This window comes from Megalobrama amblycephala, linkage group LG10 (assembly GCF_018812025.1).
Source record: "Megalobrama amblycephala isolate DHTTF-2021 linkage group LG10, ASM1881202v1, whole genome shotgun sequence".
NCBI classification, from domain to species: Eukaryota; Metazoa; Chordata; class Actinopteri; order Cypriniformes; family Xenocyprididae; genus Megalobrama; species Megalobrama amblycephala.
The window spans coordinates 35,593,992-35,609,462 of NC_063053.1; the positions used below are offsets into that span (position 1 = coordinate 35,593,992).

At 38.4% G+C, this 15,471-nt stretch overlaps 1 protein-coding gene across 5 annotated transcripts in view; it reads left to right on the forward strand.

The window, feature by feature from the left end:
• Positions 1-15,471, forward strand: part of col21a1 (collagen, type XXI, alpha 1) — a 76,365-nt gene that overhangs the window by 17,992 nt on the left and 42,902 nt on the right. For all 5 annotated transcript variants that reach the window (XM_048205904.1, XM_048205901.1, XM_048205903.1 and 2 more), the window contains 3 exons: positions 7,644-7,697; positions 7,786-7,839; positions 13,530-13,583. In XM_048205904.1, coding sequence (XP_048061861.1) covers positions 7,644-7,697; positions 7,786-7,839; positions 13,530-13,583 — 162 coding nt within the window. The remainder of the gene's footprint in view (positions 1-7,643; positions 7,698-7,785; positions 7,840-13,529; positions 13,584-15,471) is intronic.

A 15,471-nucleotide genomic window follows, 5' to 3' on the forward strand; every position in this document is an offset into this window, starting at 1 on the left:
TTCAGTGATTCCTTATAGTACAGAATCGCTGTCAGTCAAAAGGAGATGCAGTCTTTCGACAGACCCTCCAATCATCACGCAGAAGCTCGGAGTCCGGGCCAGCCCACTCCCCATTCACCCCCAGAGACGCTGAGCGTCCGTGGGCGGGACATAATCGCAGCGTTTATCCAATGACCGTCTAGTTTCGAAGCGCTGAAAAAAAACGTTCAAAGCAGCCCCATTGAAGTCAATGGACGCTGGGCTTCAATAGGGAAATGCACTGTGACGCTGCGGGAATGTATGAGAAGGAAACCGAGTCAGCCGACCTGCTATATGTAACTGATTCTGAACGAACTCGTCTTTGAGATAAACGTTTTCTAACGCATTTTTAGTCAATAAAATGTTAATACAATAGTACATATTTGACCATTAATTTTGTGACATTATAAGGGAAGCCGAGCTTCCCTTGCAGTCTTAAAGAAATCGCCACTGCATGATAGAAACATGATGAACTGTAAAAATACAGAACAGATGTATTCAAAAACATGATGAGAAAAAAAAGCTTCTTCTAGTGTCTGTTAGGCACAAAGCAGAGTGTAGTCATTTATATTTAATAAACAGCATTGCTTATAGAATTCATTTGCGATGAATGTTACTTTGTTGTTCATTTAATTACTAACCTTTCAAATCAGTCACTCAGTGCCTTTTTACATATAAATTTACATATTTTTAAATATAAAATAGTTATAAGCACTTTGTTTTATGATCTGACATAGCCTGTTTATTCATGAAATGAAAAATAATCCAAGTTAATATTACAAACTGTTTCTATGCATTTATTTTGGATTTATTTATTGCCAGTGCTAGGTGCAGTTCACAAGGGTACTTAGTACTGTGTGTGTGGAGGACTGTGTTCGTCCGCCACCAGCAAAGACTATTTTTGACCAAGGAAAAACCCTGTCCATTATAAAATATTAGTTATGTAATGTCAAGCTGTTTTCGCACTGATGCCAGAAAGATTTAATAATCTTATCATTCCATCAGTCATTTATATTAGTATTTCATTCACCGAAATCCTAAACAGGCATTAGCTGTACAATTTTAATTACTTTATTATTTATGTAGGCTATTTTGTTGATTTTTCCATCAAACATGACTATGTTGTGAAAAATACCTCTACCATTAAATAGACTAATTTAGTCTTCTGTTAACCCCTACATTTTATATATATATATATATATATATATATATATATATATATATATATATATATATATATATATATATATATATATATTTACAGTCCCCTCCAAAAGTATTGGAACAGTGAGGACTATTCCTTTATTTTTTCTGTAGACTGAAAACATTTGGGTTTGACATCAAACAATTTATATGAGACAAAAGATCAACATTTCAGCTTTTATTTCCAGGTATTTACATCTGGATCTGATACACAACTTAGAAGATATAACCTTTTGTTTGAACCCACCCATTTCTCATGTGACCAAAAGTATTGGAACAGATTAACTTAAAATAGATTAAAGTGAATAAGACTTCATATTTAGTTGAAAATCCTTTGCTTGCAATAACTGCATCAAGCCTATGACCCATTGACATCACCAAACTTTTGCATTCTTCTTTTGTAATGCTTTTCCAGGCTTCCACTGCAGCCTCTTTCAGTTGTTGTTTGTTTTGGGGGGTTACTCCCTTCAGTCTCTTTTTTAGCAGGTAAAATGCATGCTCTATAGGGTTTAAGTCTGGAGATTGACTTGGCCAGTCTAAAACCTTCCACTTTTTGCCCCTGATGAACTCCTTTGTTGCTTTGGCACTGTGTTTTGGGTCATTATCTTGCTGCATGATGAAGGATCTCCCAATCAGTTTGGTTGCATTTTTCTGTAAATTGGCAGACAAAATGTTTCTGTACACTTCAGAGTTCATTTTGCTGCTGCCATCATGTGTTACATCATCAATGAAGATCAATAAGCCCGTCCCAGAAGAAGCCATGCAAGCCCAAGCCATGACATTACCTCCACCGTGTTTCACAGATGAGCTTGTATGTTTGGGGTCATGAGCAGATCCTTTTTTTCTCCAAACTTTAGCCTTTCCATCACTTTGGTAGAGGTTAATCTTTGTCTCATCAGTCCATAAAACTTTGCCCCAGAATGTTTGAGGCTTGTCTCTGTAGTTTTTGGCAAATTCCAGCCTGGCCTTCTTATTCTTCTTGCTAATGAGAGGTTTGCATCTTCTGGTGTAGCCTCTGTACTTTTGTTCATGAAGTCTTCTGCAGACAGTAGACTGTGATACCTTCACTCCTGCCCTCTTGAGGTTGTTGCTGATGTCACTAACAGTTGTTTTAGGGTCTTTCTTTACAGCTCTCACAATGTTTCTGTCGTCAACAGCTGATGTTTTTCTTGGTCTACCCATTCGAGGTCTGTTACTTAGTACACCAGTGGTTTCTTTCTTCTTCAGGACATTCCAAATGGTTGTACTTGCTATGGTCAATGTTTGTGCAATGGCTCTGATTGATTTTCCATCTTCTCTCAGCTTCACAATTGCTTGTTTTTCACCCATAGACAGCTCTCTGGTTTTCATGTTGGTTACACGTCTAACTATAAATGCAGTCTGCACAGGCAAAACCCAAATCTGAAACTGAGTGCAGACATTAAGTGCTATTTATTGTTTGAATAATCAATGTAATAGGACACACCAGGGCAACAAAACACACCTGTCAGTCACATGTTCCAATACTTTTGGTCACATGAGAAATGGGTGGGTTCAAACAAAAGGTTATATCTTCTAAGTTGTGTATCAGATCCAGATGTAAATACCTGGAAATAAAAGCTGAAATGTTGATCTTTTGTCTCATATAAATTGTTTGATGTCAAACCCAAATGTTTTCAGTCTACAGAAAAAATAAAGGAATAGTCCTCACTGTTCCAATACTTTTGGAGGGGACTGTATATATATATACATATACATATATATATATATATATATATATATATATATATATATATATATATATATATATATATATAGTTTGTTTTAGAATCTAACATGATATTCCTAGTACATCCTAGTACATATTAATTTCTAGTACATACAGTGCCCTCCACAATTATTGGCACCCCTAGAAATTCTTATGAGTAAAAGATCTCTGAAGTATATTCCCATTCATATTTACATTTTTTTTAGCACACCAGGGTAACTAGGAGCATGAAATTGTCCAGCCATGACTTCCTGTTCCACAGGAATATAAACATGAGGAAACACAAATGCCAAATTCCTGTAATCATTCATCACAATGAGTAAAACCAAAGAATATAGTTCTGATGTGCAGCAAAAGATTGTTGGGCTTCACAAAATAGAAAGTGGCTGTAAGAAAATAGCTAAAGCATTGAAAATCCTCATTTCCACTATCAGGGCAATAATTAAGACATTCCAATCAACTAAAAATGTTACAAATCTGACTGGAAGAGGACGTGTGTCTAAATCGTCCTAATGTGAAGTGAGGAGGAAAGTTTGAGTGGACAAAGACTCTCCAAGGATCACAGCTGGAGAATTGCAGAGATTAGTTGAGTCTTGAGTCTCAGAAAGCCTAAAAAGAATTATCAAACAACACCTACATCCCCACAAGATGTTCGGGAGGGTTTCAAGAAAAATCCTCTGCTCTCATCCAGAAACAATCTCCAGTATATTCAGTTGTCAGTCAAGACTGGAACTTCAAACGGGACCGGCTTCTATGGTCAGATGAAACTAAAAAAAGAGCTTTTTGGCAGCAAACCCAATAGATGGGTTTGGTGCACACATGGATAAAAAGTACCCCATGTCCACGGTTAAATATACTGCTGGATCTTTAATGTTGTGGGCCTATTTTTCTGCTGGAGGTCCTGGACATCTTGTTCAGATACATGGTATGATGGATTCTATAAAATACCAACAGATAAATCAAAACCTGACGCTTCTGCTAGAAATCCAATAATGGGCTGTGGTTGGATCATCCGTCGGGACAATGATCCAAAACAAACATCAAATCCAACACAAAAATGGGTCACTGAGCACAAAATGAAGCTTCTGCCATGGCCATCCCAGTTCCCTGACCTGAACCCTAAAGAAAATGAGTGGAGTGAACTGAAGAGAAGAAGCACCAGCATGGAGCTGGAATCTGAAGGATCTGGATAGATTCTTCATGAAGGAATGGTCTCTGATCTCTTGTCAGGTGTTCTCCAAACTCATCAGGCATTATAGGTGAAGACTCAGAGCTGTTATCTTGGCAAAAGGAGGTTGCAAAAAGTTTTGAATAAAAGGGTGCCAATAATTGTGGCCAACGTGTTTTGGAGAAAAACATTTATTTCATAATGTAAGTTTCCCCCCACTTTCAATTATTTTCCTTGAATGAAAGGTTATAATTTTGTGAATTTTTTGAATGAAAGATCAAAAGGATAAACAATGCAGATTTATTTTCACAGCTGCTTTTGCTCATAATTACTAAGGGTGCCAATAATTGTGGAGGGCAATGTATATGAACAAAGCTTCTAAAAACAGTAGAGGGGCACTTATTTCCGGGTCAACAGTCATCAAACTCGGTAAACTCTGGTCACAGTCACGAAGATGTACCTTTAATTTCACCAAGCTGATTGCTCACTGAAAAAAACCTGCATTCATCATGTTTTCAGGTCATTCAGTCATTTCAGTTCCCTTTCAGTCAGTCACGTTCGACGTACGTCAGAAGTGAACCGACGAATTGGCTCTCATGCGATATCCCAATTCGTCGGTTCACTTCTGACATACATCTCCGTTCCCTCCTTCAGGGAACGAGGGTTACATACATAACCGAGATGCTCGATTTGGATATAAAGTGGTGATATCTAAGTGGTTGAGTTGTTTACTTATTTTTAAATTAGTCTTCTAATTAGCGGCATCATTTAGTTCATTCAGACTGATTCGCTAATGTGGAACACACATGAAAACAAGAGGTAGGGTTTATTGCACAAACTAATCATATCCAATCATAGAACGATGGAGGCATTGCCTCCTCTCACGTGACTTTCCCCCATTCTTTATAAATTACCCCCCACCAAACCCACCGCGTGGTTTAGGGGTTAAAACTCAATGGGCTCAGGGGAGCCAAGAGAGACACGGGCTCCCGCTGTAACTTTACCTGCTGATGTCGGAAAATCAGAAATCATCAGAAAATCGAGTAATTTATACACTTTTTAATGTTGTATTTTGTAATTTTTGCATTGTTTTATTTTTGAAATATGGATTATTTTCTCATCCAATGCCTCCTTTGCCTAGTCGGAGGAAACGCGCCTGGTTTGTGGGCGTATGTAGGGTTGCAATTTTGTCTGCAGCTGCAGTTTTTCTCAGCATGAATTAATTTGACTGAAAAAAAAATTGTTGAGCATGAATGATAAATGACCCTCGGAAGAGCTCTAAAAGTTAGGAGAATGTGCAATAACACAACACCTGGATGCCATACTTGCAAGGCTTCATGTCTTTATGAATAGGCGTCCACATTTTGCACATATGCCTGCTTGTTTAATCAATAAACAGCAGGTTTTTAGTGATGCAAAGCATATTTCACCTCATGTATTTTCATTATACTTATAGTATTTGTCAATACTGATACCGTAAACATTTCTTTGCAAACTTCCCAAATCTAAATATCTATAGGCCTATGGAGACTGAAAATATGGCTTTTACAAATAAGGTTTTAAACATTCACATCCTCTTCACATGACTTGACAAACTCAGTCAGCACAACAATATTTGTAAATAATGAGAAATCAAAGATTGCTTTTCTGCCTCTAATGCTTCTAAAATAAGTCAAGGGACACCAAAGTACATGTTTGTAGAAAAAAAAAATGTTCACCCTCTTTTGTGTAAATGTCTAAGGTCAAGTCACTGTGAAGCTAACTGTTTAAATAAATAAAAGAATTCTATTGAGAAGAATCTTATGAATATAGTGCCCTTTCAGTCTTGGCAATTGCATACAGTCTTCTCAGAGAATCGTGCAACATTCTAACATGACAACAATATTTTTGATTCCAAAAAGTCTGAATTTCAAAAAAAAAATTATGTCTCAAAAACAAAGACATAAGTGTCATCATCCAGCTGGAGTCTGCACAAGTGTTTCACGTAGGCGCATACAGACTGCACGCACTAATAATAAATAATTCTCATGACACAGATATTCAAGACTTCTTTGAAATCTTGACAGGAACTTTACCTCATGAACTTGGTGTTTTAGTTCTTGTCTTTGTGTGTAAAAACAATGTCCTTTTCAAAGTTTTACAGCGTAAGCGAACCATGATCACAAGTTCACCCGTTACCAACAAGTCAGTGTTACCCGAAACCTTAGTTCCAATGAACATTCACAGACAGCAAGATGTGTGGTTCAAACTACAGTTCTCTGTGGTAAACAGATTTGTTTCTTGTTAGTGTGATGAGACCTACATATAGATCTGTTATACTTTATTTTGATAGTCCACTTCAGACATTCTACTAATTAGAAGTAACTACATGTCAACTAACTCTCAGAGTACTTATAGTCAGGAGAATGTCTGTTGAGGAGCATCAAAAGTGTTTGCAGATATTAAACAGAGAGTCTACTAATACTCTAATGACTGCTAGTTGACATGTAGTTGCAAAGTTACTCATAGTTAGTAGAATGTCTAAAGTAGACTATTGAAATAGTCTTAGATCAAGCAAAATAAGCAAGCTAACATGCAGTACAATCAACATCACTGTCATTTTATATATGCAAATATGAATGAGAGAGAATGAAAGCACTGTTGTGAGAAGTGTGATAGAAGCCTGGGGAAACCCCGAAGTATGATGTAAGAGGGAATCTGCAATTAAATCAAACATCTGGAAATAAAGCGAAACAACAGAGAACAAAAATAGCAAAGTAGTCCTCAGATGCCATGATCGTTACTAATAGCAATAATCCAAAATTAATTCAACCTCAAACTGATTAACTGGCAAAAGTTATTACTTCACCACTTGCATGACAATGTTAATGACATTTCAGTACTCTTGAGCTGTATTCTTATTCTTAAGGTTTTGGGAAACAGTTTAGACTAGTTAATTTCTCCACTTATGCATTGTACTATGATAGTTAAGAGGTGATTTACTGTAGATTGTTGCACAGGAAACACACCTCAGATCAGTTAACCTGACTCACTAGAACGAAAGTTTTACTTTCATCAACTTACGGTTCTTTGTAGACATGCCAGTAAGCAAACATTTGGTAACACGCTAGCAACAATAAAACAAACCTGTCCCTTAAAATAGCAGTGGATGGGAAATGTTATTCAAGCTGCAAAAAGCCCCTTACATTCATATAGTCTTAACATAGTCATCTAAAGCCACACAATAGGTTTAGGTAAGAAACTTAGATTTAAATCGTTATTCAGTTAAGTCGTGTTCATGCACTAACATGTCTGCCATCACAAAGTTCAAAGTCATTTTTGAGGCTTAGAGTAGTTTCAATAAATGCATATTTTGGACTTTGAAAGACTATGAGTTCTTATTATGTGGGGAAAGATCATAAGCTGTGATCTTTCTTTTTTTTTTTTCTCTCTCTCTTACAATTTGACCTTTATATTCATTTGCATGACTGTGGGTCAGACTAATACAAGACTCTTTCTTTATTAAAGGGTGTCCCAGGTTCTAGAGGAAGTCCTGGCATTCAAGGCTCTCCTGGCATGGAGGTATGAGTGCAAGTGTCAGAAATGGACATACCCTATAAAACTTCATGCGACACTTGATGACGCTACTTTTCTGTCTCTGTTTGATTAGGGCCCACATGGAGCTGATGGACATAAGGGGGAAAAGGGAAGTCGTGGGGAAGCAGTAAGGAGCTATTAATTTATATACCATTTTCATAATGACAAGATATTTAGTCATCATATATTCACTTTTGCAAGAGTAAAATTAAATAAATTAAATCAAAATTAACATGAAATACAGCAAATTTATCTACATCATTTCTGATTAGGTCCAAATATTTCTACCTTGCCTACACAAAGTCAGTTTCTCTCAGAAACCTCATGTATATAGCAAGTTTTTTTTTTTTTTTTTTTTTTTTTTTAATGTCAGAGTCAATATTTGTGACTGATATTTAAGTTCACTGTACAGCTGTGGCTAAAAGTATTGGCAGTGCCATACATTTTGTGTTTTGCAAAGTTTGCAGCTTTAGTTGTTGGGTTGATTATTGTGGAGAGTGATCAGGTGCATTTTAAATAATTTCAAAAAACTTAATTGGCCTAAAAAATGAACTTTATTTTTTATTTATTTAAACATTTACATTATATTCATTTTGCAGACGCTTTTATCCAAAGCGTCTTACAAGTGAGTAAGCGATTCATCGAGAAGAGGTAAATAGACACACAAAATGCTCACAATACACAAGTTTCAGACATTGCTTAGAGTAGCATAAGCTAGAACAGGGAGGGATTAAAGGAAGTGGAAAGAATAGACTTCTTTTTTTAAGATGAGGTTTAGTGCTCTCAAAAGAGGTGAGTTTTTAGCTGTCTTTTGAATATTGCCTGGGATTCTGCATTCCGGATGAAGGCAGGGAGATCATTCCACCAGCAAGGAACAGTGAACGAAAATGTTAAGGAGAGCGATTTTGTGCCTCTCTGTGATAGTACCATGAGCCTGCGTTCATTTAGCAATCTCAGGCTTCTGGTAGGGATGTAGACTCATAAGAGTGAGCGGAAGTAGGAGGGTGCTGAGCCTGTGGTAGATTTGTAAGCAAGCATCAATGCCTTGAACTTGATGCAAGCAGCAAGTGGTAGCCAGTGCAGAGAGATGAAGAGAGGTGTGATGTGGGCCATTTTCGGCTCAATAAAGACAAGACATGCTGCAGCATCCTGAATCATTTGTAGTGGTTTGATTGTGCATGATGGCAGTCCAGCCAGAAAAGCATTGCTGTAATAAAGCCTTGACATGACCAGGGCCTGGACGAAAAGTTGTGTTGCATGTTCTGTTAGAAAAGGCCTGATCTTCCTGATGTTGTGTAGTGAAAATCTGCATGACCGAGCTGAGCAATGTGTTCTTTGAAGGTCAGTTGGTCATCAAAGATAACTCCAAGATTTCTGGCCGACCTTGATGGGGTAATCAATTATATACCTAGCTGGATGGTGAAATCGTGCTGTAGAGTTGGATTGGCAGGGAAGATGAGAAGACAGCTTGAGATTCATGCAGCTACTGTGGGGTAATCTGGATTGAAAAAAAATAATGAAAGAGCTGTGTGTCATCAGCACAGCAATGGTATGAGAAACCATGTGCCTGTATGATGGGACCCAGTGATGTAGTGCATATACAGAAGAGGTGAGGTCCAAGAACTGAACCCTGAGGAACCCCTGTGGTCAGTTAATATTCTTTGGATACCTCCCCTCTCCAGTCAACCCTGAAAGACCTACCTGTGAGATCGGATCCAAACCAGTGAAGTAAAGTTCCTGTGATGCCCAGTGATGACAGGGTGGACAGAAGGATCAGATGATTCACAGTGTCAAAGGCAGCAGATAGATCCAGCAGAATGACAACCGATGATTTGGAATCAGCCTTCGCAATCCACAGTGTTTCAGTGACTGACAGTAGTGCAGTCTCGGTTGAATAGCTGCTCTTGTAACCAGACTGGTTGACATCCAGCTGGTTTTTCTGTGAGAGGAAAGAAGAAACCTGGTTGAACACAACCCGTTTAAGTGTTTTTGCTATAAATGGTAGGTGAGAGACAGGTCTGTAACTGTCTACAAGTGTTTAATGTGGGTTTTTTAAGCAGTGGGGTTACCCGAACCTACTTGAATGCGGTAGGGAAAATGCCAGTGTGGAGAGATGTGTTCATAAAGTGTGTGAGTGCTGGTAAAAGTGTAGGAGAGATGGCTTGTAGAAGGTGAGGGGATGGGATCTAGAGGGCAGGTGGTAGGAGGACTGGAGAGAAAAAGTTTAGATATTTCTGTGGCTGTGGATGTGGATGGTCTGAGTTCCTGTGTGTGTGGAGCCAAGATCTGACTGCTGATGGTTGATGTTTTGTCAGTGAAGAAATTAGCAAAATCATCAGTAGTTAAAGAGGTGCTGGGTGGTGGTGAAGGGGGACAGAAGAGAGAGTTTAATGTTTTGAAAAGTGTGTGCGTGTTTGAAGCGCTGTTGATCTTGTTGTGGAAATATGAATATTTAGCAGCATGAACATCATCAGAAAAGGATGAGAGGAGAGACTGATACCTACCTGGGTCAGATGGGTCTTTGGATTTGCGCCATTTTCTCTCTGCAGCCCTGAGTTTGGTCCGGTGTTCACAAAGAACATCAGATAACCAGGGGTTAGAGGGAGTAGCACATGCTGGCCTGGATGAGAGAGGACAGATACAGTCTAGAGAAGAAGTTAAAGTGGAACATAAAGTGTCTGTTGCTGTATTCACATCCAGAGATGAGAGTTGTGTGGGTGAGGGAAGGGAGGATGACACAACAGAGGAAAGATGAGAAGAAGAAAGAGAGCGCAGGTTATGTCTGAAGGTAACTGGTAGAGGGATTTGTTGTAGATTAAAAGTGATGATGAAATGATCGGAAATGTGCAGAGGTTTTCCCAAAATGTTGTCAGTGATGCAGTTGTGCATGTAAATTAGGTCAAGTTGGTTGCCAGATTTGTGGGTACTTGTGGTGATGAGCCGTTTGAGATCAAATGAGGCTAGAAGAGAGAGGAAATCTGAAACATTAGACTTCTCTAGATGAATGTTGAAATCGCCAAAGAATACAAGTGGACTGCCATCCTCTGGAAATGAGGACAGCAGCATGTCCACAGTTCCTCTACAAAGGTACCCAGTTGGCCTGGGGGTTGAATTACTACGATATGAATGTTGATAGGAGTTGTAATTGTAATAGCATGAAACTCAAACAAATTGTTATTGCATAGAGAAGAGTGAGTTGAGTATTTCCAATTGTTAGAAATGAGAAGACCAGTGCCCCCACCCCTTCCAGACTGGCAAGGGGTATGAGAGAATGAGAAGTTGTTGCTGAATCCTCTGGACAAATCCAGGTTTCAGTCAAGTCCAAGATATTGAGAGTAGATTTAGTAGCAAAGGCTAGAATGAAGTCAGCTTTGTTGACTGCTGACTGACAATTCCATAGACCCACATAAACAGAGAGAGGTATATTAGAAGAGGAGTAGGACGCAGGTTAGCAGTATTGCGCTGCCTTCTACGTGTGATAGTGGAGCGTTGCTGAGAGACAAAAGGAATGTATTGAAAGCAAATGCTGAGAATGAAGAAAAAGAAGAAGGGTAAAAAAAGGGAAAGGAAGATACTGAAGATCCTTACCAGTGTCCTTGCTTGGTGAAGTCGCGCAGGTAGAGTCACAGGTCTTTACCCGAGTCGGTCTTCACATGAGGAGGCTGAACACGAGGGCTGAACGCTCTAAATAAATATACTGCTTTTCAATGCATGAGAGAAAACAGCTGTGCCTGCCCTAGCAATTAGTACAGCAAAAGCCTATAGCACACAAATGGCTCAAATCGAAACCAACGCGGGAACAACACAGCACTTAAGTGCGAAAACAAGCAATAACACCAAACGCAGCAAACACATCAGTTATTCTAAATAGCAATGTGTACAATTAAAATACAAAATATAGTGAAAGTAGAAAATAGAACCAAGCAGAGAATCAATATTAATCATTTCTAACAGCAAACAATAACCTAAACAACTGAACAGAAACAGATATTAAGCAAAACACTTACGCGCTCTTGCCGTCTCCAATGACTAATCGCTTCTAATCATATTATCATCAGCATATGAGAAAGTGAGAACGAGTACTAGTCAGGTAAAATCATCACTTTATCATTCTGATTGGATTATTAGAGCAGACTTTTGTTAACAAGGGTTACCTCCAAAGAAAGACGTGCAGACATCATTGCTTTGCATCAAAATGGCCTCAGATGCAAATTGCAGCAAAGAATATTGAAAACCAAAGAACCATTTACCGGATCATCAAGAACTTCAAGGAGAGAGATTCAGCTACAGTGAAGAAGGCTTCAGGACATCCTAGTGTTCAGCAAGTGCCAGGACGTCTACTCCTGAGGAATCAGCTACGGAATCACGTCATCACTAGTGCAGAGCTTGATCAGTTTTGGCAGCAGGAGGGAGTGATGCATCTGCACAGTGAGGCCAAGACTTTGGACAAAAGCCTGGTGTCAAGAAGGGCAGCAAAGAAGCCACTTCTCTCCAAGAAAAACATCAAGGACAGACTGAAATTCTGCAGGAAGTATGAGGATTGGACAGCAGAAGAGTGGTGCAAAGTTATTTTCTCTGACAAAGCCCCCTTCCATCTGTTTGGAAAAATATCTGGAAAATTGATTGTCTGGAGAAGAAAAGGTGATTGCTACTATACTACTACCATTCCGGTGTCGTGCCAAGAGTGATGCATCCTGAGACGTGTGTGGGGTTGCTTTTCATCCAAGGGTTTGTCTCTCTCACAATTCTGCTCAACAACACTGCCATGAACAAAGAATAGCATCAAAACATCCTGCAAGAGCAACTTATCCCGGATCTTAATCCCTTAGAGAACCTGTGGTCAATCCTCAAAAGGCGAGTGGACAAGCAGATATAATATAATAAATAGTAAAATTATTTGTTACATTTATATAGCACTTTTCTGGGTACTCAAAGCACTTTACATATGGAAGGGGGAATCTCCTCCACCGCCACCAATGTGCAGCATCCACCTGGATGATGAGACGGCAGCCATATTGCGCCAGAACGCCCACCACACAAGAGCTTATTGGTGGAGAGGAGACAGAGTGATGAAGCCAATCAGTGTATGGGGATGATTAGGAGGCCATGATAGACAGAGGCCACTGTTCAAATTTGGCCAGGATGTCGGGGTTACACCCCTACTCTTTTCGAAGGACATGCTGGGATTTTTAACGACCACAGAGAGTCAGGACCTCAGTTTAACGTCTCATCTGAAGGACGGTGCTTTTTGACAGTATAGTGTCCCCATCACTATACAGGGGTGTTAGGACCCACACAGACCACAGGGTGAGCACCCCCTGCTGGCCTCACTTACACCTCTTCCAGCAGCAACCAACTTTTCCCAGGAGGCCTCCCATCCAGGTACAAACCAGGCTCAGCCCTGCTTAGCTTTAGTGGGAAACCAGTCTTGGGCTACAGGGTGATATGGCTGCTGGCAGAAGTCTCCGAGCACTAATAAGGCAAGATTGGATGGCCATAATTCAGGATTTGGGCCAGAAGCTCATATCCCGCATGCCAGAGTGAATTGCAGAGGTTGTGAAGAAGAAGGGTCAACACTGTAATTACTGACTTTTTGCATTGAATGTTTTTGCCAATGAAAGCTTTTAAAACTCAAGAAATGCTTATTGTTTTCAAGTATAGAAACATGTGAAATTATAATCTACAAATTCTGAAGCAGCAAACTTTGTGAAACACAAAATTTATGTCATTGCCAATGTTTTTTGCAATGGCTGTTCAACCTTTTTTTCAGAATTTACTAAAATGAATTTTTTTCAGTGTGTGTGTGTTTGTCTTTAGGGTGACAGCGGCATCCCAGGTTTACCCGGGCCACCTGGCAAACCAGGTGAAAAGGTCAGTTTTAAAAATTTCTTTCTATTTCTGCTAGAGCAATGTTTCAACATGCCTATGCAATTCTTAAAAGTGGCCATAATCAGGCACATATGGAACCTGGTTTCATTTACATTTTCTGCAGATTTGTGGAGGAAAATCTGTGGGAAACTTTGTGGAAATCCTGTGGAATGGATTTAAAGTGTGTAAGAGTACTACACTCTTAATTCCAGCACAAAGATGATCAAATTAGAAAACATGTTATAATCTAACATGTAAGAAGTGGAAATTTATGGGTACTGATTCTGTGTGGACCTGGCCATTCTCTTCAGAGATAGTAGTTTAATTGTTACATGCGTTGTGGCATAGAATAAAACATGCACATTTTGCATCTCAAGTAATAGTCCATTAACAATTGAATAATTCAGAATTCAGCTTTTGTTTAACATGGTTCCCAAACTTGTTTGGCGCACCCCACAAATTTCACAGTTTACCACAGGCATAATTACATTAATCATAATAATGCAAAACAATAATGTTTTTTTATTTTTATTCATTTGTTATGAGGGATCAAAGGGCAATGGTACATATTAATGTGCAGCAATGAATTATGGTGCTTTTAGAGCTGAGCGATATGACAAAAAAAAAAAAAAAAGATCACAATACATTTTTTCATATCAACCGATATTGATAATTATCACAATACATGTCAAACCTTTATTTCTTTCAAGTTTAAAGGCAGATTTTGTGTTTTTGTTAAAGGCAGAGTGAAAGTTGTAGAAACTGAACAGGTAATTGTGGTTTTATCAGAGAATATCAAGAAGTGTACATCTATGTTTTTTTTTTTTTTAAATTGAAGCTAAAATCTTTTTTTAAAATCAACTCAACTTTGTAAGCATTGATATAGCCCTGACAGGATGTGCGTTTATTTATGTTTTATTTTATTTTGAAACTGTTTGTATTATTTTATCATCTGTATAGTGATGACCTTGTACATGGTCTCTTTTCAAATAAATAAAATTAATTAATTAATTAATTAATTAAATCATCAGAACATAAACACTTGTCAAACAGGTGAAGATTTCACAATTAATATTACAGCCAGAGAAATATTAATTATCTTTTAGAAATGCACATTTGACAGTAATCTTAAGTGACAGAAGCAGTAGATGGGATGCAGATGTAAATTTATGTTCATTACCAAAAACAGTAACATATGTGAAAATTGTAACCTCGTTTTATTAGGTTAAAATTAAAAAGTAACTATATTGTTTCTATGGTATTTGTAATGAAAAACAATAGTCTAAAGATATTTAGTGTAATACAAATGCACATGATACCACGGTACATGTCTAAAAACATGGTAGGCTACTTTTTAGTACTTGTTAGTTACATAAAGCTTGGATGTAAAAACTTTCAATTTGTATATTAGAAAATGTTTAGATTAATTAAATGTTTAGATAAATTAATTCTTAATGAAAAAAAAAAAAAAAAAAGAATGATTATATGACCCTTACCTTTTCTTAGTGTGATGGTTGTTTGCAAAAAGTTCATCAAACTAGGAGTGCCAGAGGTCTGCCATCAATTAGCATTTTGCAAGGGGCATCAACACTTTCAGTGCTTTTGGACAAGCTTGGACCATCCTTCACTGATTACTGAGGTTGTTCATCATTATGTGGGATGTTATGGCGGGCCGGAAGGTCCAAAAATATGGCTACCGACTTGTCGCGGGAATTCACTATTCAATTGCCAGTAGCCACTGAATTAGCCACTGAATTTACCACTGATAAGCCGGCGGTGCATCTGTATACACATTCTCCTCACGCAGCGAACGACTCACTTTTCTCACACAGCTGACCACTAACTCTCCTCAGCTGGCGACTCACTTTCCTCACGCAGCGAACGACTCACT